The 25482-nt window shown below is 42.7% G+C and overlaps 1 protein-coding gene across 3 annotated transcripts in view; it reads right to left on the reverse strand.

The window, feature by feature from the left end:
- Positions 1-304: 304 nt before the first annotated feature.
- FTO (FTO alpha-ketoglutarate dependent dioxygenase) overlaps positions 305-25482 on the reverse strand; it is a 280792-nt gene continuing 255614 nt past the window's right edge. For 2 of the 3 annotated variants that reach the window (XM_040410711.1, XM_040410709.1), the window contains exon 9: positions 305-720. In XM_040410711.1, coding sequence (XP_040266645.1) covers positions 573-720 — 148 coding nt within the window. In that variant the 3' untranslated portion in view covers positions 305-572. The remainder of the gene's footprint in view (positions 721-25482) is intronic. The other variant, XM_040410710.1, reaches the window with a different exon arrangement.

A 25482-nucleotide genomic window follows, 5' to 3' on the forward strand; every position in this document is an offset into this window, starting at 1 on the left:
GACCCTGGGGCTGTTGCACTTTCATTCTGATGATCGGAGGGGCCTCCCGCAGATCAAATATCTTAAGAAATGGGCCATCAATTTAGTGGTGGACTACCCATTTAAAAATAATTATGACATCTTCATATTTGAGAATAATATCATAAAATCTAACTTAGTGTTGAACAAGGTATTATACTACATATACTGCATATTTATATAGTATATTCTGCAAGTATTTATGTGCTAGGAGTCACAAACGATCTAAAATGTATAAAACTTAGACTTCAGTATGGTCTCCTAATGCCCTTTTTGGTAGAACACATGATTTTCTGTACAAGTTAGTCTTCTATAGATGATGAGTCTTTTTCTCACAGCCTACATGAACGACACCCCAGATGGTGGTAATACATACAAGGACCTTCTAAAAAATGTTTGAATATTACAAAATGTTCCACACATTTCTTTTTCTTACAATGAACTACACATTATTCTTAGTAGTAGACAGCTTAGTAGTAGACATGCTGGCTGTGTGTCTGTCTGAGAAGCAAATGCAGAAGTTCTCTTTCATGGGTTATCACTGAAGCAGCTTCTTAGTCTTTCTCCATAAAATTTTCCAATTTTGTCAAAATTTGACTAAGATCAAAAGGCAGAGGCATGGAGAAGTCATCTTCTTCCCAATAAGGGTGGCAGCGAGGCCTCTGGTCCATCGGTAAAGACTTTGCCAAACTGCATCTGCACCTTGAAGAAAACACACAAGGTCAAGCTTAACATCATATCTACAAAGACCATCCAAACTTTTTCAATGTTCTGAAAATTCAGGTCCTTCACAAAAGAAAAATATGAACACATAACATATTCTAATGATTGCAAAAAATAACTTTAAGGCATGACTATTGGATGCAGAAAGAAAGCAAAATCCTGTTAGGATATCTAGCTAGGATATGCCACCAATGTCACCTCTAGGACCTGCACCTATCTCCAGAATGGACCCCTAAAAGTGAAAGACAGCGCATTGCGCATGCGCGGCGTGCTCTCCATTTATTTCTATGGGAGTTTCGAAAATGGCAGAGCAAGCGCCCTTTATCATTTTTGGAAGTCCCATAAAAATGAGTGGAGAGCGCGCAAGCACTACCACCGCTTTATTCACTTCTATGAGACTGCCAGAAATAACCGAGCCAGCGCTCAGCTATTTTCGGCAGTCCCAAAGAAATGAATGGAGGGACCTATAACTATCTGACATTGGTGGCATATTCTAGCGATATGCCACCACGAGACAACCCCTTTAAGTTGTAGAGCTACAAAGGATCTATTTTAGAATCACATCCAGATGTCGTAAATTGACATCTTAAGGTGGCTAAGTAAAGCAAAGCATGGCAAGAAACTTTTAATTGACTTTTTCAATGGCTTTTGTCACAGGATATCACACTGAACTGTTCCATCTGCATCAAGTTTCATAAGAGTTTTGAGCAATACGGAGAGTAGCTATGGAGAACTCTTTTTCCCTAAAAAAACTATTCCTGGTTGGCCTATCGGGGAGGGGTGCTCTCATGATGCTGTGTGGAGATGTCCATGGACTATATTCTAATAACATCATCAAGAAGAGCGGCTGCAGAGAATTTTATTTTCATACAGCTGCTCTCCCATTACACAAATCCACTCCATATGATCGAGGAACCCAGAGAATGATTAGGAAATTGCTTGAACATATAGTTCCTAACAGAAAAATGAATAGCAAGATCTGCTTTTAATCTTTCTATTAGTTCGAAAATACCCATTATGACATTGACTACAAGTTAAGGCACTGTCACACATTTGAAAGCAGCTGTGGCACACTGTGACTCTTCCTGAGTGCAGCAAGTCATGTGGTTCCCATAGGGGGTTAATGGTAGTAGATTTTCTGCCTGGAAGCCTTTAACTCTGACCTCTTGACTTTGGTCAAAACTGACAGTGAAGCCATTAAAGCATTGTGGCTGGGCCATCAGCAGTTTCCAATACATAAAACACACGGATGTTACGACCTTGTCATTTGTACAAAATAATTCCCCTGATGGTAGATGTTACAGATCTTTCAATTTCTAGATTTTATTCCTATAGATAACAAGGCAGTTCTAGTCCTGCTACATACGGGTGATTAGGAAATATAGTATTTCGTTATATAGTGTTTCAGCTAGGATACCCCATCGTCCAGAATGTAGATTTGGTATGTGGCTCTAGCCTTGTATCTAAATGGGGCTTGTTCACATCTGGATTGGAGGCTCCGCTCAAAGCCCCAGTCGCGGATCCCATTAAAAACAGTGGAGAGATAGGTCCTGCATTAAAGACTTTTTTCTTTTATAAAAAAGCGGGATCCTGAATAGACCCAATTTTAGCGAAAGGGATCTGTTTGGCTCCGTTCCTGACAGTTATGTGCCGTTTCCGACACTTTTGTTACTTTCTTTGTTCTGCTCCTCAACGAAACAGAACAATGGAAATCAATAAAGGTGATGTGAACTCACCCTGAGTGGCCCCTCACTGGCGCCCAAAACCCAAGGCACAAGCATCACCAGTCATCCCATAGCTATGCCCGTGACTTCCTGATGAAGTCATGAACCAAGTATATCTAAGTTTACAAGTATTCTTCTCCGCCAACTTGATTTCCATGCTGAAGAGTCAGTGCGCACTTGGGTGTCTATTGAATCATTTTAAGGAATTGCATTAAATTCAATGTTTGTTTTCAATATGACAATTAGAATGTAATAAAAGCACTGGTAAAGCTAGCGCAGATACTTGACCCCGAGCAATATCTTTTTTTACATTGTTTGATTTTATCCATAAAAGGGCCACCCATAGAGAGCACATGGATAAGCAATGGCATCCGAGAAGTAGTGGTATTAATATTATTGCTTTAATAGAAATAGTGACAAGCAATTAGTGTAATAGAACGGGTTCTCATTTTCTTCCCATTCCCATCCTTCTTCACTGGCTTGCGGCCCAGTTGCTGTAACATCTGTTGTCTTTGTAGGAGCTTATACCGGCTCAGTGTTGGCAAGGCCGTACTAGTATTTAGGGAGCCTGAACAAGTAACTCCCTGATGAAAATTTTTACTCTAATAACATAGGTAATATTGTGGCAAATGGTTTGCTTAGGGCATATCCACATGCTGCAGATTTGACCGAAAAACAGTCCCACACCTTTCAAAAAGGGTTTGCTTTGGAGGCCAACACATTGGGGGAATTTGAAGGGGCTGACCTATCTCGCATATTGATGGCATATCGCTAGGATATGCCACCAATATCTGATAGGTGGGGGTCCCAGAGGTGGAACCTGCATCTCTCTCCAAAACGGAGCCCGCAAAGTAAAAGAGAATGGACTGCGCATGCGCTGCTGCCCTCCATTCATTTCTATGGGACTGATGAAAATAGCAGAGTGGCACATGCTCCAATAGTAATGAATGGGAAGCGCAACGTGCAAGCACAGCCACCGCTCCGCTCACTTCTATGGGGCTGACAGAAATAACCGAGCCAGCTCTCGGCTATTTTCGGCACTCCCATAGAAAAGAAGGGAGGTCGCGCATGCGCAGTCTGCTCTCCTTCACTTTGTATGCTCCTTTCCTGTGGTGGGACCCTCACCTATAGGACACTGGTGGCATATCCTATTGATATGCGACCAATGTGTGAGATAGGCCAACCGCTTTAACATTCCCCCCCACTCCATTTTCTGGTTTAAAAAAGTTGTAAACCTCACATTTGCAATTTTTTTAAATGCCTCTGCGCCTACACTTAGGAGCAAGTGGAGTTTATGCGCTGCCCCCGTCACTTTTTCGAGAAGGGGCGTGGCAAAAGAGAGACCATTTTGAAATATATGCCAGGTAATTCAGTTTAGGTGCACGGAACGGCGGGGGATGCGCCTAATTTATGACCAGGCGTGTGCCTCGTCAAAAATTTGGCGCAGCACAGGGGATACCATAGACTGGCATACAACACCAGTCTATGAGAAATTCCCCCAATTGATTTCTGCAAGTTTCATTCAGATGAATGGAACAGTCACTGAAATGTCTGCAACAAATCTTCTGTGTGTTAACGTACAATACTCTAAGGCTAGGTTCACACACTGCAAAGGTCTTCCTCAGCCCCCAGTCCTCCCACACACCCTGCACAAGTGGCACATGGCACAGTACAATGACTGCACTACATACAGATATTCAGAGTACAGCATCCAGCCTAGGCGATCATATAGAATATAGGGCATATCATTAAACATACTACCCAGTTTATTATTATAGATGCACTGGGCAACTGAGATGTCTTCTAGAACAGGAAAGTCCGGGGCACAGTCTAGGTAGTGGGCTACTACTGAAGATAAATGTATGTTGCAATCTTAGGGATTTCTGAATTGGGGTCAGATAATATTTGCATGTAGCTGTACGAGTGGGCCACCAGAATTCATTTTATTGATGGGCCCTAGGCATCTCAGTCCGACAATGGAGGGGCACTTTGTAGCTACTCTGTGATCCAGGTAATGGATGAATGTCCGCAACATAACTCAGAATTCCCTAAATGAAATGAGTTTTTTTTTTTTTTTTTTACTATACAACCCCTTTCTGATATTCACAAGGTACTACAGCAATGCGAGTAGAATCAACATTTAAAAGCTTCAAAATATTTCAATATACTATGCCAAAGAATTTAGTAATTCAGCCTTAAAAAAAATCCTTAAATGAACTTCAAAGAGAACATGACAATTTCCTCTGGACAAGCTTCTCCACATTAGAATAAAATAAACATCTAAAAAGTAGAATTCATCTCTATGTAAATAGGTATATAAGCCTCCGAAAAAAAAAGTCATGCGGTATAACAGTGCTAGAGGGACCCGTCAGTAAAACAGATGATTATACCATTATCTACCGTATTACTACTGGGAAGTACTCCGGTTGCTTCTACAATGTCCTACTCCTAAACTACTATGTTGTAGTACATCCTCAGTATATCTTGGACCATTATAGATCCCGGCATCTTCGTCATGACCTCTTTGTGCCACAAATTTCACAACCTGTTGTCACCATGAGATTATATCTTCAAGGGATTAAACAACCTATAGCTGTTTGAAAAGCCGTGCTTCTTTTTCGACAAATACTGATGATGCCAACATTCAAATTTTAGACATTTTCCAGATGTGTTCTTTACAGACAGTCCCTTTAAAAAAAGAGCTGCCATGGTGATCAGTAGCCCCTAGTTACCAGTATTAATTTCCCAATTAAAGGGTTTATGCCGTGATTGATGTAAAACATGAAAATCGGACATCATATGGAACATGACAATCTATTTCTAACAAGGCTAGAACCAGCCCTGTACCTCAAATGGAACTGGAGATCTCCAAATTCATTGTTCCAATAGTTCTTCTACATTTATTTCAGGCTGGTAGCTCAGAAGACGTATCCTTTCTGCTGTAGAAATTTCCCTGTAACTGCCACAGCTGCTAACAGAAGATATGGCTGGTGACAATTGAAGATTTAAAATGAGCCTGTGCGACCACCTCAGTGAGGTGGACAAGAAATAAGGAAAATAACAAACAGCAGGTGGCGCTATACAGATACATTTTATTGACTAGCTCACTGACTAGGGTAAATTTTTTAATTGCATGCAATTACAGAATTCAGATTCAGGTGCTGGTTTGAATAATGTAGAATTTTTTTTTTTTGTGGCACAACTCTTTTAAAAGAGAGTGAAATTACTGATATGTAACATTAAAACCTAATTCCCACATCACTGCTTGGCCAGTCATTTCCATCACTGATTGTAAGCCAAAACCAGGATTGGGTCAAAAACAAGTTTATCCAGTATACCTTAATTCTGTGTAAAACACACTCCTGGTTTTTGCTCACAATCACTGATGGAAATCACTGACTAAACACTGCCATGTGAAATTGGCCTAACGCTACTATTACTACTTAATCTGTAAATCTGTACGTCAAACAAAAACTAGATTTTAAAGGGGACCTCTTCTTAACTCATTTAGCATGTATGAGTTTACTTCCTTTACTGTTTTGTTTACTTCCTGACTATTCTGGACAGAGACTTCCGCCTAGCAGTGATCCCGGGGATGTCACCGGTACTAATGGGTGGTCTATAGCGCTACCCTAGGCTCTAAAACAGCCTTGGGCAGCGCTATAAGACTGCCCATTAGTGCCGATGACGTCACCGGGAACACTGCTAGACGGAAGTCTCTGTCCAGAATAGTCAGGAAGTAAACAAGACAGACCTTGCCCTGCGCGATGCAGGGGAAGGGGGAGCATCGGAGCAAGAAATGCTCCGATGCTCCACTCATACATGCTAAAGGAATGAAGAACAGGTTATGTCCGGGTTCAGCTCTGAACCTGGACAACCCCTTTAACTGCATCTGTAATAAAGTTACCTTGGAACGAGTATAGACGCCAGTTGTTAACACAATTGCAACTAGTGTCTCCCGGTACTCCAATACCCACAGGGATGACAGTAGAGCCAAACTGAATAATAACTGGATGGTAGCAAGAACTATATTATGAAACACATATCAAAACTGGCAGGTAACAGATATGCAGAAGAATAAAGTCATTAGATGACAGGAACCGAATGATGATGGTAAACAGACGATGGCACAAACGGATGATGGAGAGTTCAGTCAGTTAATGAAGCAGACAGATGATCAGGACAGCCAGGTAATGAAGAAGACAGATGAAGATTACTAAGGCTACTTTCACACTTGCGTTCAGAGCGGATCCGTCTGATGTTTCATCAGACGGATCCGCTCCTATAATGCAGACGTTTGCATCCGTTCAGAACGGATCCGTCTGCATTATAACTTAGAAAAATTTCTAAGTGTGAAAGTAGCCTGAACGGATCCGTCCAGACTTTACATTGAAAGTCAATGGGGAACGGATCCGCTTGAAGATTGAGCCATATGGTGTCATCTTCAAGCGGATCCGTCCCCATTGACTTACATTGTAAGTCTGGACGGATCCGCTCGCCTCCGCACGGCCAGGCGGACACCCGAACGCTGCAAGCAGCGTTCAGGTGTCCGCTCACTGAGCGGAGGCTGAACGCCGCCAGACTGATGCATTCTGAGCGGATCCACCTCCACTGAGAATGCATTAGGGCTGGACGGCTGCGTTCGGGACCGCTCGTGAGCCCCTTCAAACGGTGCGCACGAGCGGACACCTGAACGCAGGTGTGAAAGTAGCCTAAAGGTGAACAAACAGAAAACAGCTAATCCTAACTAACTCTCCCTGAATCTTTCCATGTATCCATTCTTGTCACTATGCGACTGACTCTCAATGGCCCTAAATATCCCTCTATTAAGACCCCACTTTAAAATACTGACCCTAACACAACAGATGGAGAGTACTAGGACCCAGAGACCCAAAAACCCAAACTGAGCAAAGCTGAACTGGAATCAATGCAAATTCAAACAGCAAGGGCACCGACCAAGATAAAGAATCAACACCTGGACAAGGATAATCACAAGAACCAAACTAAAAACAAAGAGTAACTAAACAAGGAAATAGATAATATATGCAAGAATTTGCTGGATACAAAAGCACAGAGCTTACGCTATCACTGGCATTTTCACAGCAGAGACCACAAATACTTTAAGAAAGGCTATCCAATCAGGAACTGCTTCCCAAACGAGACTAGCTTGAACCAGTGATCAGTTGACCCACACCAATGCATCGGCTGTTACATAGCAGTTTCCCTGAACAAACTAATAGACAGGGAAGATGACACAACAGCAGTAAACCTACTAGTCAAAACATGATGGACCAGCATCCTCTGCAGCTTCCGGCACTGCCACTGCAAAGTGCAATGCCACCTACCAATCCCAGATTAAATCAGAATGTTTGACTATGCTATTGCTTGTGATACCCATATCGCCTCTAGTTTCCTGACTTCTCCATTAACATGTTGTGCCCTATTACACTGTGTTCTTGGCTACCATATTTCTTTGTTCTGACCCTCTCTAGGTTCTTCCTCTAGCATCCCACCCGAACGCTCAATTTTTACCCACCTAGACAATTACTGTATTCCTGTTGGTACTGGCAGCTGCTGTAATGACTGGCGTCACGCAAAGGGAGGGAAATGGGAAGGCCCTGTCCAAGGGAGAGGGAAAGGTGGTGACCCCTGACTCACCTTGCAGCTGGCACCTGACTGCCCTGACGTCCCTAGACGGGTTCCTCACCCGTACGCCGATCACGTGCCTAAACCCTGGCTTTCCCTAAGATGAGCCCTGTGTAGTGAACAGGGCGGTGGGATCACTAGTCCGCACCACTGACACTAAGAGGAAAACACCAAGGAGAGGACAGACAATACAGACAAACATATAATCCCATGTGGGCGACAACAGCAGACCACCATGGCAGAAAACAGGGATCCGGAGGGTAACACTCTGGAACAACAACCAGGGATCTCAGCTACTCAGCTCCAGTGGGTCAGTATAGAGGTCCAGGCAGGAAGCTCTATATCTGGCAACCAGAGAAGTGGGAGATGGGAATATAAGGAGGTTGGGATTGCTGGACAAGAAACAGCTGAGGAGGAGAAGCTACGGATCCCTGAGTGAGCCAAAAAGGATTGCAAGGCAAACCCAGAAAGCTACCATTACGAAACAGCACTGTCTTTGTACATCGAACGCGCAGCCACCCGCTGCGACTTCCTGACCCCGGGTATAACGGAGTCAGACGTGGCTCTTGACACCCTCGTGACAGCTGCTGGCTAAACTTTTTGCCTTGGTTTTAGCTAAGCTCATCAGAACCAACACACTCTTAAATCATTTGCCCAGTAGAGTACCCAGACTCTAACCAAATACAGATGTGTCCCTCCTTACCTTTCCTCCTGGCTTGACATGTCTCAAAATGAGTGAGATACTCAGTTTGGAGTTGTTTATGCTATAGCTATATGTGTCTATATGTGGACACCCAGTGGTTATGATGTGAATTGCAGCCTGTTTAGTGTTTTGTAAATATGCCATGATAATGTAATAAATTCCTTTACTGAGAAATTGTAGCCCTTAACTAAATTCTCGGGAGTGTAAGGGTGGACACATCTGTATATGGGTAAAAAACACCCTATAGATGAACTGTGTGATCCAGTTTAATATCTTCTTTGGACACAATGGGATTCAGGATTTTTTCCAATATGAGAACAGTTTGTGAACTTTGTTCTCTTCTTCCAATCAGAGATGTCTTGATCATTATCTCGTCAGGCCTCATTAGTCATGTGATGTAAAATATGTTCTACATTACAAGCATACATTAGAACCTTTTGGTTCCTTAATTTAATGTAAAAAATGAATTGGTCTTAATGGTGTCTTCCCCCTGAGATTTATAAATGGACTCATAACATGACTTCTGGCACCTCCTGAGCCAGTGTCATGGTGTTCTTTATGGTCTCCTTGTGGTCTTCTACACTCTCACCGTCGTACATAACACGCCTGCAGTGGAATCACCGTATAACATTCTCATATATCTGCTGCGTTCACGATTCAGCTTGAGATAATAGCATCTGTTAACATGCACTAAGTACTATCACAGAGCACATCACTTCATAAATAATAAGATTAGCCGACCTGAAGGCCCCCGCAGAAAGAGTAATGAGTTTAAATGTTTCTCATTAGTTATTTAAAACAAGCGGATTAAAGGGACAGGCAGTGGGTAACCGGCAATGGGCCTTCTGGCATGAATACTCTGATACTTGTATTAAGAGACTCTGATGGGTAAAGAGATTTGTGGAGAATGAGCCATTCTTAACATCTTCACTGCCAGTCAGGCATTTGATGGACTGTACACTTTTTATGAATTTAATGCCACACTATGGGCACAAAAAGTATTTGAAATATAAAACACCATATTATAAACGGAAATGAGAGATTTTGTAGTGAACATAAACTTCTCACAACTGAGACTTATATTCTACTTAGGCCTCATGCACACGACCGTATGTATTTTGCGGTCCGCAAAAAACGGATCTGTAAAAAATACGGATGACGTCCGTGTGCATTCCGCATTTTGCGGAACGGAACGGAACAGCGGGCCCCTAATAGAACAGTACTATCCTTATCCGTAATGCAGACAATAATAGGACGCGTGAATGCACACGGAATAACTTCTGTTTTTTTGGCGGACCCATTGAAATGAATGGTTCCGCATACGGTCTGCAAAAAAAAAAACAGACCGGACACGGAAAGGAAATACGTTAGTGTGCATGAGGCCTTATTCTGCAAACAGAATTTACCAATCTTTAATTGACTATTTTTTTTTATTATCATTTATACTGTGCGGACATAGTATATTGCGTTATATGGTATAAACAGTGCATTTATTTACATAGGTCCCGGCATAAAATAAAGCTTACGATGTAAGATTTGTACAGCTCAAGGCTAGCACTAACCACTGTACCAGCGCACAGCGCACTTTTTACAATCCTATTCAAAGAAAGGGTCTATTATGCAACCATTATTATTTACTAGCTGAAGGCTGTTTGTGTGTGTCGTTAAAAGATATCAACACTATCCACTATAACAGTGACAGCACCCAGCCCCCTTAACAGTGACCTCCAGACCCCCCCCCCACAGTGCCCCGTCCCTTAAAATTGGACCTCCACAGCAGCCCACCCCCTTAACTTTGACCTTTACAGCAGCCTTCCCCTCACTGTTTCACAGCACACCACCCCCTTGACAGTGACCTGCACAACACCCCGGCCCCTTAACAGTGACCTTTACATCAATCTGCCCCTTAACACTGACCTCCATACCGGACCATCCCCTTAACCGTGACCTCCACAGCAGCCTGCCCCTCTTACGGAAAACTATAGGTCTCCATGGTAACAGACTACAAATAAGCTGTGTAGTCTGATCCTGCAGTCAAGCTCAATTCTATTCGTCCTTTAATTTTTTAACATAGTTTTTGAGGGGGTAGCATCCAGGAACGGACACATTTAAGGAAGCATCGCACTGCAGTTTGTTTGTGGTCTATCACCATGGAGACTTATAGTTCTCCACGAAAGCTGTATATACAGAACAATAAGCATTTTATAATTAAAGGGGTTTTACACTAACAACACGGGTTATGGGAGAAGTGTCTGATTGCTTGGGTTCTGACCACTGGGACTACCAGCAATTCATGAAAATGGGGAAGCAGGAGTCCCAAATGAGAAAGGAGTGAGGGGGGCACATAAGTGTTGGATACGGGATATGTTGTTAGTGGGAAAACCCCTTTATGACTAAAGCAACAATAGAAACATTACACCGGGGATCCCTGACACTCAGAAAAGTTAGGCTCCATTCACACGTCCGTGGTGTGTTGCGGACCCGCAACACACCCGCCCGGCACCCCTATAGAAATACCTATTCTTGTCTGCAGCTGCGGACAAGAATAGGACATGTTTTATCTTTTGCGGAGCTCCAGACCCGAAGATCGGGGCGGCGCTCCGCAAAATCGGATGCGTAGAGAATGAATAGGTCCGCACCCGTTCTGCAAAATTGCGCAACGGATGCGGACCTGTGAATGGAGCCTAAGACTGTGGATATTGGCAAAACTGGTGAAGTCGAGCTGATGGTTGACAGTGAATGGCGCAGTACACAACCAGACGTGAATATATGATGCTTGCAGTTTCATTTTAGGTTCAAGACAACGCGTTTCAGAGTACGGAGGACCCCGTTATCAAGTCTGTGCAGCAGACGTAGCTGTGTATATGGCGCGAACGCCAGTGAGTGAAGCCGCTAGGAAGTGCGACCTGGCTCTGCTGCAAAGACACATGCAGCGTTCAGGCTCATAGGCAGTTGAAACGTTTCAACTGCCTAAGAGCCTAAACGCTGCACATGTCTTTGCAGAAGGGCCGGGTCGCGCTTCGTAGCTGCTGCACTCACTGGCATTCGCGCCATATACACAGCTACGTCTCTTACACAGACTTGATAAAGGGGTCCTCCGTACTCTGAAACGCGTTGTCTTGAACCTAAAATAAAACCGCAATCATCATATATTCACGTCTGGTTGTGTGCTGCGCCATTCACTGTCAACCATCGGCTCGACTACACCAGTCTTGCCAATATCCACAGTCTTATCGTACCCCACTGGCTCCTGCCACCAGGGTTCCTGATAGTCTAGGCTGCACCAACCTACTGATTTCCTTGCTTTTTGCCTTCACTGGAATTGTGCTCAGCTTAGCACAACTCAAACAGGTGAGCAGATTACATTCTCAGTGAGGAACAAGTGTCTGTGACATACTAACCCTATCCGCGACTTTTGTCTTCTGCCATATATCACTCAGCAAAGTAAGGGGACTCGCAGGAGCACAGTGTCCTCGTATATATAAGCACAGGCATGACTGTACTGGCAACTTTTCCCATTCAACTGCACGTGGCAAAAGAAGTTACAGGCACAGCTGCTCATATGGACGAGCCACTGTGCATACAATGCAGGAGGTATGGCATTTGCAAGAACATCAAGGTGGAAAACAGTATTGGCTATTTTTTGGGCCGATCTTGTGGTTTTTCCACAATACGACCATGGTGCACATGTCAGGTGGCTGCTCACCCCTCCCTAAATAACCTGCATACTCCCTCAAACCAAGAATTTTTCCAGTTTTTACGTGAAATGTGATGACGAGAGAAAACTTTTGGCCAACCCTGGGCAAGGTCTTTTTTATTTGCCTATAGGATTTGCAAAAATGACACACCGTACCGTTCTTGGATTGCTAAGAGCAACAACGCTGTCTTCATTTGCATTCACTTCTTTTAAACAACCGTTAATACATGTTGACCTAATGTTTCCATAATCACTAATAAGAAGTTAACTGTGGCACGCAATAAATGATTGACAATGTACAATGCTGACCAGATGTTATTTCAGCCACAACATTGCAATCTCCTGGGCCCTTTTATAGCAGAACACACAACAAAAACCAGTCATTTCATTATTAATGAAGCATTCGATATTGCACCATCATCATCAATTCTGTTTATTCTGATTAAAACAGGTTCTGAACCACATTACACAGATACCAGGGCTCGACATGAGCATCATTACCAGGACGGTTCCATTGTATCACAATGGTAGACTCACACACTATTAAAATCTAAGAAAACGGGGATAATTTGGAACTGCTGCGCTGTGAGGGTGCATTCACAGTCTGCTTATCCACAGGGCCAAAACCACATGCATTTTTTGTTATGATTTGCCAGGGTCCAGCAGCCATCATAAGTGAAGCCCATTAAAGCCACAAAGTAGTTTTTGCCATACGGCTCTTGGTCAAGAGAGAAAATGAAGCATCCTTTGGCGTGGATCTGGACCATCAACACAACGAATAGTCAGCAGCCTCGAAGATCACACTGACATGAGTTTATATAACATCGAGCTATTCATCGTATTAATGGTCAGATGACAAATGTAATGTGCCAACAATCCAAATCCACATCCAAGATGGTAACATGCTCATAGTTGGACTTGAAATGGGCTCATCCAATCACCAATAGAGTTCAATTTGAAGTGGATTTCCACCCAAAAATGTAATATTGGCCACATATTAGCAAAATAAAAGTTATAGGTTCACCAAAATGTGGTCATTCCGGTTTATTTTTACGAGATATTGGTCTCTCTTTTGACTTGGCTACGGTGGCCATTTTTTAAAAACAGGAAGTATCATACGAGTTGTCAACGATTCTCAAAAACCAATGGCATAATTTACATTTTACAAAATATTAATTAGTATGTAGACAAGGCCTTTTTATTGTATCATGAAAAGTTCCACAACTTTCAAATGTATTTTATGTTTCAACTTCTCAACTTTTTTCAAGACCTCGGAAACTACCAAAGAATATGACAATGACAAAAAACAAAAACAAGAGGATATTAGGAAAAAAAATAAAGTGGTTGTCTCATGAGATAAATCCTTTTTAAAAGGCAGCCACATTTAGCCCTTATTTCTCTCCACAAAAAACAGCTACATATCAATTCATGTAGAGGGTCCATGTTGTCAGCCTGCACCCATTTTTTTTTTTTACGAACCATCCTTGAATGGATGAGTTTCAGACAGGATTTTTTTTAGCATCTTTAGGCTAGTTTCACATCAGGCAGAGGAACAGCCTACCGTAATTCAGTGGATCTAGCTGCTCACCATCGGAGCCTCTAATGGGATCTAGCGGTGATCAGTCCTATTTCCAGGATGAGTGCAGAGGTCTGCCCATAAAAAAAAAACAATGCATGTACTGGTTTTGGTCAGGCCAAAATCTGGCGCTCATGCCGGAAACCGGTCGAATTCCATTATAGTCAATGGGGTCGTGCAGTGCATGGCCCTATCTGGCTATGCTGGATATGGTGAATTCCAACAGGCTGTTCCTCTGTCGGATACCTTTAGTGCATATGTCAAAGTAGCCTTAGTTTCTCTGCACAGGCCTATGGTTGCACCATTGACTTTAATAGGTCCGTGGTTTTGTCCGTTGCGTGTACGGATGGAAAATATGACCGTCTGAATTGGGCCTTACAGTGGAGCTAGCTGCAATACCTAACCCAACCTGTGGGAACATGTAGTAGTGCTTCTGGAAGAAAGCAGCCATGTTTTTGTAATCCTGTATACCATTCATCAGCTTAATACTGCTGAAATACCCAGCATCGTCTTGCTGTATAATATACCATTGCATTTTCTAGAAATAAATATCACCATGCCGAATATTTCTGCAAATCCAAAGAACACAGCTTAATAACTGTCCAAACAGTGTGCTGCTCCACAGACTCTACGGGACGTCATCCACATCTCCAGCCCCTGGTCATATTATTAGGGGGGAAAAAAACTACTTTAGCTAAAGTGAGTGTTAATTATAAGCCTGCAAGAGAGTCAATAAAAGGTTAATGTGAAGTCAGAGGATAAATTATTCCCCAGCATTGCCTCACTCCCCATTCTAAATGACCAACATTATACCTCCTGCTTTAATCAATAGATTTTACTGTAATGCTCTGAGCATTGATCTGCAAAATGCCAAGTATTCTGATGACGTCTTTCTGGGTGCCATAGAAGGGACTATATAACTCATTCCAATCTTTTTATTTTTTGCAAAGTGATACCCGTGACAGAAAAGGTTACATTTTAATGTTCTGCTGATCATAATGCAGATGAATCTGTAAACAAAAATTCTGGGAAACAACTATTTGATGAGAAAGGGGCGGCTTTAGAAGAGCTCTTCCCATAGATTGCAATCACAGATACAACATTGGGTATCCAGGCTTCAGTTCAATTTTTGCATTAAAGTATTTTTACTTATTCGCTGACAGCAAACAGAGAGTTTGTCAATGGTAATGAAACATCCATGAGCTGAAAACCTATACAGACCTAATAGTTGACAATTGTTGCCTAAATAACTATGATACCCAGTGATGCCCTCACCAGTCAGTGAATAAAATGGAGTCTAATCAATCGGCGCCTTGCTTGGTGAGCTGAGAGAAGGCAAAGGTGCTACTACAAATCGCTGGTGCCTTCTCAAACGGCTCATCGGCGGGGGTCCCCGGTATTCAGAGCATAGGTCATCAGTTAAAAAAAAAAAAAAACTCCCACAAAACCCTTGTAAATAAATAAAAAATCTATACACTTCATATAAAAGGAATGGTAAACACAGAGAATGCACTAAAAAGGATCCCTGTGCTTCCTCTCGTGCTTTCCTTTCTATTTTGTCTCATAATAAATTGTTTGTTTGTACTTTTAAGATTTGGGTGGTCAAAAGCCAGAGTTTCTGTAGTGCTGCATTCAGATAATATAGGTCACACTCTCCAAAGGCTGGCCCTGGAGAGAAGTACTGTATCTTTCGGACTATAAGACGCGCCCAGGATTTTGAGTAGGAAAATAAGATTTTTTTTTTCATCAGACCTCAGATCAAACCCCCAATCCTCCTCAGACCCCCACATTAGACACCCATTCTACATCAGACCACAGATCAGACCCCAAAATCAAACCTCAAATCAGACCCTCAGCATCAGATCAGACCCTCAGACCCCAAGCTCCATCAGCCTCAGATCAGACCCCCATCAGCCTCAGATCAGACCCCCATCAGCCTCAGATCAGACCCCCATCAGCCTCAGATCAGACCCCCATCAGCCTCAGATCAGACCCCCATCAGCCTCAGATCAGACCCCCATCAGTCTCAGATCAGACCTCCATCAGCCTCAGAGCCCAGAGTTGTACACAATACTCTAGAGTAGTTGACTAATTATTTGTAAAGTGGCAGGACTATGGGGCACATTCATTAAGATCAGCGTTTTAGACACCAGTCTTAATAAGCCCCTGTGCTGGCGGTGGATCCGAAGTTGTGTAGAGGCGCCAGTCTCTACATAACTTTGGCGTATCCACCGCCGCTTCTAAATGTAAGACCGCTTCCTAGCTGACTTACATTTAGACTATTTTCTACACCAAAAACAGGGTAGAAAATGGTAAATGAGACGGGCCTTACGGCCTGTCCCCCCCCCCCCCCCCCCACACCACATTTCAACAGGGCATGAACGGGGAAAAGTTGCAGATTGCTGCGCAAAGCCACAACCTCTGGCAGATGTGATAGTTCTTCTCATCCTAAGCTTCCTTGTTCATGACTAGCATGGCAGTGACATTTCTGGATCTTTCACATCAGAGATAGTTATTTCCTTTCTGCTCCATTACAGAAGCATAAGTGCCCGATTCGCCACATAACTGACAGGAACGGAGCCAAACATTCCGCCTAACTATAATGGGATCTGTTTGGTTTCTGTACGAAAGAACTCTTTTTTTAGCAGAGAAAAAAAGTTTTGCATGCAAGATTTTTTCTCGGCTATTTTTAAAGAAATCTCCAACACAGATGAAAACATGCCCTTAGAATGTCATACAGGATTTATGAAAAGCATTATAACCTCCTCACCCCCCCCCCCCCCCCTTCATCTATTTAAGGTGAAAATGAATGAATTGACATTTTGTAAGTTAGCCTTTTATACAACTCCCCACCAATATATTCTCTTGCAGCAATCTATACAAAGTGAACTTTTTTTTATGCCCCTCTTTTCACAAGAGCACAGAGTCTAACAGCTGATTAGCTCCATGTGGCTGACCATTGACCTTGGTCAGATGGTAGTCACCTGAAACCTGGACACCTGAGCACGGTGAAGAAATGTGTTAGTTCTATGTGTCAATCCTATAAAATGGTCCTCCCATAGTGATTTAGGTTCAAAAGCAGCATATAAGGTTCCTCTGCTGTCCTCCGCACAAGGCTGTGCCTTACAATAGGATATACGGTTTCAAAGCAGGCTAAAGTACCTTTGCCAGTAGGCTAGATACAAAGCGTCCTTTATTTTCACGGCTCAACAATACAAACAAACGTTTCTTCGGAGCATGCTGTCTCATTTGTTCTGCTGAGTTGCCCTGCACTTTCATGTGGTCTCAAAGCGGAGACCTTTAGTAAAATCCGATAATGAACATATACCTCTATATATGAGGCGGTCTATTGACCTACTGACTGTGGCTACAATTCTGGAACTAAGAATCTTGCTATTTTAGGTATTGTTTCCAAGGAATGCAACACAAGATACTCCTGGAAGCAAATAACAACTACATTTCGAGACACAAGAAACTTCTTCCAAAAAGATCCATAACTTTTATTAACATCCTATCCAATAAGGTATAAAAAAAAATCCACAGGGGTATCAAATATAAAGGGGGTCATTCGGTGTCAGTGTAGAAAATGATGAATGAGACAGACCTGCCGCGCCCGTCCCCTTCCCCCCTACGGCTACTTTTTTTTAGACCTGGAGTGAGTGGGGAAAAGTTGCAGACTGCGGAGCAAAGAACCTTTGCGCCGCAATCTGCGCCCAAAATACCTCTAATATAGACATATTTATAAATAGCCCCCATAATGTCTACATATTCAAAATATAGCTCATAGCTATAGATTTATACCAGGCTGGCAGCTCAGGGGCTGTGTCCTTTCTGTTAGAACTTTTTCCCTGTAACTGTCACCATTTCTAACAGAAGATGTGACTGTTGACAGTTGACGATTTAAACTGAGCGCATGCGACCAACTCGGTGAGGTGGACGGACGAATAAGAAAAAGAACAAACAACAGGTGGTGCTGTACAAATACAAATAACTTAGTGGCTATACTAAGGGGCACATTTATTAAGACCGGAGTTTTAGACGCCGGTCTTCATAAAGCCCTGCACTAGCGGTGGATCCGCCACAGTTATGTACATAACTTCGGTGTATCCACCTCCTGTCCTAAATGTAAGACAACCTTACATTTACACCATTTTCAATGTCTAAAACAGGTGTAGAAAATGGTAAATGAGACGGGCCTGTCAGCCCTTCCCCGCCATGTCCACTTTTTTAGACCTGTCATGGGCGAGAAAAAGTCACAGATTGCAGCGCAAAGGACCTTTGCGCCACAATCTGTACCAGCAATATGGCTAATATAGGCGTATTTCTGTTTAATAAATGACCCTCAAAAATTTTAATTACATGCAATTACAAAAGGTATTCAGATCCAGATGCTGGTTTGAAAAATATAGAATATTTTTCATGGGACAACCCCTTAAATGGCAGGGCTCAATATATGGATTAAAAATTACAAAGAAAACAGACTTTCTCAAAGCCCTGTACACATTATACTTGTAGGCTGAACCACCGTTTTCGGTAGGATACACATACAATCTAATGTTTATTGGGCGCTTTCCCACTACAGATGGATAGGGCATGTTGATTTCACATTCCTGGGAGAGTGGCTTTTTCCTCCCTCCCTACTGAAAATGCACATACACACTGGACATACAACCAATTGGATGCAGCATGCAACAGGCACCTACTGTAATCTGAGACTGAGGGTGGGGTGCATTCTAAAACCCCTCCCTTGGATACCAGGAAAACCTGTCCTGACCCTGGTCGAAAGGGCTTTAACACTATGCTACTGCCATGACAACAAACTTTTCACAATATTTTTCCAGGAGTGATGGTTGTTTTTATTCTTGATCTATATTAAGCCCCTTCCCCTTTTCTGAATCTTGTTTCATCATATATTTACTCTGGTTACCAAGCAACTAGTAGACTTCTATTTCCTGTGACCACCAATTCATTACATTACGTGTACTATAGTGAGCACAGGATATATGAACAACAGCAAAACTATAGGCTGGCAGTGTTGGTTCCATTGCCAAGAACCATGCTAACGACTTCAATGTATTTACAGGGAGTGCAGAATTATTAGGCAAGTTGTATTTTTGAGGATTAATTTTATTATTGAACAACAACCATGTTCTCAATGAACCCAAAAAACTCATTAATATCAAAGCTGAATATTTTTGGAAGTAGTTTTTAGTTTGTTTTTAGTTTTAGCTATTTTAGGGGGATATCTGTGTGTGCAGGTGACTATTACTGTGCATAATTATTAGGCAACTTAACAAAAAACAAATATATACCCATTTCAATTATTTATTTTTACCAGTGAAACCAATATAACATCTCAACATTCACAAATATACATTTCTGACATTCAAAAACAAAACAAAAACAAATCAGTGACCAATATAGCCACCTTTCTTTGCAAGGACACTCAAAAGCCTGCCATCCATGGATTCTGTCAGTGTTTTGATCTGTTCACCATCAACATTGCGTGCAGCAGCAACCACAGCCTCCCAGACACTGTTCAGAGAGGTGTACTGTTTTCCCTCCTTGTAAATCTCACATTTGATGATGGACCACAGGTTCGCAATGGGGTTCAGATCAGGTGAACAAGGAGGCCATGTCATTAGATTTTCTTCTTTTATACCCTTTCTTGCCAGCCACGCTGTGGAGTACTTGGACGCGTGTGATGGAGCATTGTCCTGCATGAAAATCATGTTTTTCTTGAAGGATGCAGACTTCTTCCTGTACCACTGCTTGAAGAAGGTGTCTTCCAGAAACTGGCAGTAGGACTGGGAGTTGAGCTTGACTCCATCCTCAACCCGAAAAGGCCCCACAAGCTCATCTTTGATGATACCAGCCCAAACCAGTACTCCACCTCCACCTTGCTGGCGTCTGAGTCGGACTGGAGCTCTCTGCCCTTTACCAATCCAGCCACGGGCCTATCCATCTGGCCCATCAAGACTCACTCTCATTTCATCAGTCCATAAAACCTTAGAAAAATCAGTCTTGAGATATTTCTTGGCCCAGTCTTGACGTTTCAGCTTGTGTGTCTTGTTCAGTGGTGGTTGTCTTTCAGCCTTTCTTACCTTGGCCATGTCTCTGAGTATTGCACACCTTGTGCTTTTGGGCACTCCAGTGATGTTGCAGCTCTGAAATATGGCCAAACTGGTGGCAAGTGGCATCTTGGCAGCTGCACGCTTGACTTTTCTCAGTTCATGGGCAGTTATTTTGCGCCTTGGTTTTTCCACATGCTTCTTGCGACCCTGTTGACTATTTTGAATGAAACGCTTGATTGTTCGATGATCACGCTTCAGAAGCTTTGCAATTTTAAGAGTGCTGCATCCCTCTGCAAGATATCTCACTATTTTTGACTTTTCTGAGCCTGTGAAGTCCTTCTTTTGACCCATTTTGCCAAAGGAAAGGAAGTTGCCTAATAATTATGCACACCTAATATAGGGTGTTGATGTCATTAGACCACACCCCTTCTCATTACAGAGATGCACATCACCTGATATGCTTAATTGGTAGTAGGCTTTCGAGCCTATACAGCTTGCAGTAAGACAACCTACATAAAGAGGATGATGTGGTCAAAATACTCATTTGCCTAATAATTCTGCACGCAGTGTAATTGTGTTACACAAGTGCTGTAACATCTACTCTTCCTCAATGAATTATGCAAATTACCATATTTTTCTGACTATAAGACGCCCTTTTCCCCACCAAAATCGGGGGAGGGGGTTGCTGATGGGGGACATGGAAGGGCGTCTTATGGTGTGAATGTGAATAACTGCTTATGGAAGGCAGGAGATGCGGAGAGAGGTGAGCATAGCACTGCAATGGCTGTACTCACTGCTCCCTGGTCTGCTTCCGGGTGATCCGCTGCACGTGTCCTTACTGGATATAGCATCAGGACATAGTGTAGCGCTAGGTCGGCAGCAGATCAGGGAGCAGTGAAAGTCTGCTCAGTCCAAAAGCAGGAGAGGTAAGTATAATTTTATTATTTTTTGTCTGATGGAGCTTGGGAGTCTGATCTGAGGTCTAAGAGGGATGGGGGTCTGATCTGAGGTCTGATTGAGCTTGGGAGTCTGATCTGAGGTCTAAGAGGGATGGGGGTCTGATATGAGGTCTGATGGAGCTTGGGAGTCTGATCTGAGGTCTAAGAGGGATGGGGGTCTGTTCTGAGGTCTTATTTTCCTCTTCTATATCCTAGGTGAGTCTTATAGTCTGGTGCAAGTTATGAAGCAAAAAATATGGTAAATAGAATTATTAATGGGGTTCTCCTGTTTATAACGAAAATGTACTTTATCTGCCCAGAGTCCCTCAGACAGTGCATAGCTTTGCCCCACTGTCTTTCATGTTAGCACTTTCCGTCCCCCGTTTTCTGCATCCTTTCACCCTGGATGTTTATATGCAGAAGTTCCTGTTTTCATCAGTTTCCTTACCAATCCCAGCATGCTTTGCTCTGTAAGGTTTCATGTGCCTTGCTCTGCTAAGCTGACATCAAGAGAGGAGGTGTAGGGGGCAGTGTGGAAGGTGGAGTGAGTCCTGAGAAACATTATAGAGCAAAGCTTGAAAGGTTTGGTTAGAAAACCCAATAGGAAGCTGCTGAAAACAGGACAGAAAATACAGGCATAAAAAACAGGTATATGGGCAAAGATATGCACTGTTTGGGGTACTCTGGGCAAATAAAAAAATATCATTATAAAACTGGAGAACCTCTTTAAGTATTATGAAAAAGCAAGTATTCATTCATCTAAAGAAAAAGAAAACTATTTGTCAGATTAACCTTAGGTTTCAGTTAAACATTATATAATACTGTAAGTGATTTCTTGAGTTATTATTCAATTGAGATGACTCTGTAAGATAAGGAACAGTCTGTGAAGTTCAGCCTCTCAATAGCATAATATTAACCACGTAGATAAAAAAAAAATACAAAGCAACATTCAGAATGCAAAAAGTATATATGAGACCTAAGGAACAATGACCATAAAATGCAGATGCAAGCATTATTCAACAAGGGGTTAACAATGAAGCCGTAATGCTTAATGGGAATTGGCATGCATGGTGCAATTTGATCATAGTCAGGACTGCATTACTGCTGTCCATGGGGAGCAGCCATGCACGCTCCTTGAACACTTACAAGTCATTGGCAGGAGGACATTTAACACATCAGGGACCCCGTCAGCTTATCAGATCAGCTAATCAATACCATTGACAACAGCTCTGTCTAAAAGCATTGCCATTGCCCCTGAGAAGACTGGGTAAAAAAAAAAAAAAAGCCACTTCACTATACATTACCTTTGACCGTGATACTACTAGAGACCCAAGAGGCCCAGAGATGCGCCTTCCACCTAACTTGCTTCTGCCACAATGGAGGTCTGCTCTGGAAAAAGTGACCCCAGGAAGTAGAGAGCTTTGGCTAGAGTCCCTTAGGTGCTTACTAGAGAGAATCAGGTCATTTCTCTTTGCCATCTTGACTTTCCTGTATGTTACTGGCCTGGTATAAATCTCAGACAAATGTTGAGCAGAACAAGACTCAGTGGGATACAAATGGAGTCTTCATGTAGCTAGCAGCCACATGGAGATTTGAGAGTTACCTGCAGGAATCCTTTCCCCTCTGCCTGACACACACCTGGAGACCCCCAAAAGACATTCTACGACAAATTTCATCCTGCTGCATTTAACGCTCCAAAAAGCAACTTGATTGTTCTCCCTTCTTGTCAAGATAATTCCAATAGACAGGAGAATAGAGTGCCGAAATCTTACCAGCCTTCCCAAAGAAGAGGCAATCTAATAGTACATGCAATACAACTAAATTTCTGAATTAAAATCCTCAGTCTTGGATTTTAACCCCCTTGTTACACATTTATACTTTAATTAAAGGCATTCTGTCTGCAGAGAATTCAGTGATAAACCAGGCACACTGTCTTGTGGGGCTAGCTCAGATGAATGTACCTGTCCCTTAGTGATCCACTGCCTCCCAAATGAGTATTTAAGTGCACCAAAGGTGGGCCCGCGCCACTCTGTGCACCCTTGTTCCTCCTCCTTCCTCTGCCAGCCCCTCCCACTTTTTCATGATAGACATGCTAGATGAATACGCAGGAACCTGGCCCTGTCAAACAAGGAGCAAGCGGAGGACAGAGGAGGAGCAAGCGTGCAGAGTGCTTAGTGCCCTTAGCTCCTCATATGGATTGAAAGTACTTTTTCTCTGTCGAGTTTAATAGCTAATTTCATGGTGACAGATTTCATTTTAGATTAAAGCATGTAGAGGAGCAATAAATATTACTCTTAGAGCACTCAAATATGTTCTGATAGTATATCATGGAGGTCTAATGTGGGATCTATTCCAGCCCATCTCCAAGTCTAATTGCCATTTATATAAAAATTGCTCCCTAAGGCCTTGTGTGCACAAATAGTCTCCATGCGCCATTGTACCATGCTCCATATAGCGTAATTCTCTCCTATGGAAACCACTCGGGCATGCCACAGTGAAATCAGGGGCATATAGTGGTATAGCAGAAAACCGCTGATGTCTCTGGGTGCCCTGGTTTGGGTCTTACAACTGAGCACACAGCAAGAATTTTCAGATGATGTCACAGAAACAGACCAGCAAGGTGTGACGGCACTGTGGAAGGGTCTTCCAAGACACTTGGGCCCAAAAAAAATATATCACAGAAAAAACTAAGATGAAAACATCCTGCACGGTATGATATACAAATGTGCGGATGTCCCTGGCCATATTATTGAAGAAAATTACAGAAATAAGATAATAATGCACTTCGTAAAGTAGATGCAAGCATTATATATGGACAAAGTCCTCACTCTGATATGATAATATCTGAGACACTTAGCCAATATATTTTTATCAAAACACATCTGAGCCCGCCTATACAGTAAAAATAAATCAATGATTTTTTATTTTTTAAACTACTGTATATACTCGAGTATAAGCCGACCCGAATATAAGCCGAGGCCCCTAATTTTACCCCCAAAAAATGGGAAAAATTATTGACTCGAGTATAAGACTAGGGTGGGAAATGCAGCTATAATGCAGAGTGTATGTGTATATAATGCACACACTCTACATTATATACACACATCTGCAAGAGGGTGACTCAGATTGATGGGAGTCTGACTCTGACTCCCTGTATTTAATGCAGTGTTTTTTTTTTTTGTTCTCCCCCTCCCTACTTCATACTTGGCCAGGGAGGGGGGGCTGTCCAGGGGGAGGGGAGGCTGTCCAGGGGGAGGAGGGGCTGTCCAGGGGGAGGAGGGGCTGTGTAGGGGCCGGTACTTACTGCCGGTGTAAATCTCGCGGCCCGCGTGATTTACACTGGGAGCTTAACAGAGGTGCCGCGCGGACGTGCTGGGAGCTGACCGGAGCAGCTGTAAAGGTAAGTAACAGCGTCTCCGGCCCCCAACATGTCATGGTCTGTATTATGGCAATGTAAGTTGCCATAATACAGACCTAGACTCGAGTATAAGACGAGGGGGCTTTTTGAGCACAAAAATATGTGCCCAAAAACTCGTCTTATACTCAAGTATATACGGTATATGTCCTTATGGATAACATATCTCTTTATATCTGTTCAGTGGCATGTTTCATACAATTTCATCTTAGGAAATTCTTCCGGAGTATATCTTCGACAGAAGGCTCAAATGAAGTGTGAACAGAGCCAAAGATAAATTTCCATTCACAAACACTGCACATCTGGCCAGAAGAAAAACAAAATGTCCATGTGAACAATTTATAGATTTTAAAATACTGTCTTCATCAAAACCAGGAAGGATTGTAAGATCTTACAGAAAATCAAAAAAAGGAAAGTGAGAAATAAGTAGCGAAATAAATGATCCTTTTGATGAAGCGCTGCACTGGATCCGGAGAGGAGAGACAGTTGAGAGACGAAGTTTACACGGTGTGAAGTGCAGAGGGACGCAAATGCTCAGAAATAAAACCATCCTCTCTCTGTGGGTTCGTACTCTTTAAATAAGCTCTCTCCAATTGTCAGCTCCGTTAATTGCTCAGTTGATCGGTGGCACAGTTGCAATAATCAAAAGCATGGCACGCTCCATTCCTTAGACAAAATGTAATAAGCAGTTGGTGTCGTGGGATTGATGCTGTCAAGAAGTTTGTTGTTTTCCCTGCGTGTCTTGTTTGTTGCTGGTAATTAGATAGACAAAGTAATTATTGTTCACATTCCTTTGCTCTATTTCTGTCTGCCTCTCTTGGCAATCCTTGGCGGTGTATTAACCCATGTACAGCACGGTACCGAACTCTAACAGGGAGCCAGTAATAATGAGGCAGACGATATAATACGTGAAGTTTTCCAGAGGAAGACTCGGGTAGTTTGATGGCTTAAACTACTCTAACTGTCTT

This window comes from Bufo bufo, chromosome 10 (genome assembly GCF_905171765.1).
Source record: "Bufo bufo chromosome 10, aBufBuf1.1, whole genome shotgun sequence".
In the NCBI taxonomy this organism is placed as follows: domain Eukaryota; kingdom Metazoa; phylum Chordata; class Amphibia; order Anura; family Bufonidae; genus Bufo; species Bufo bufo.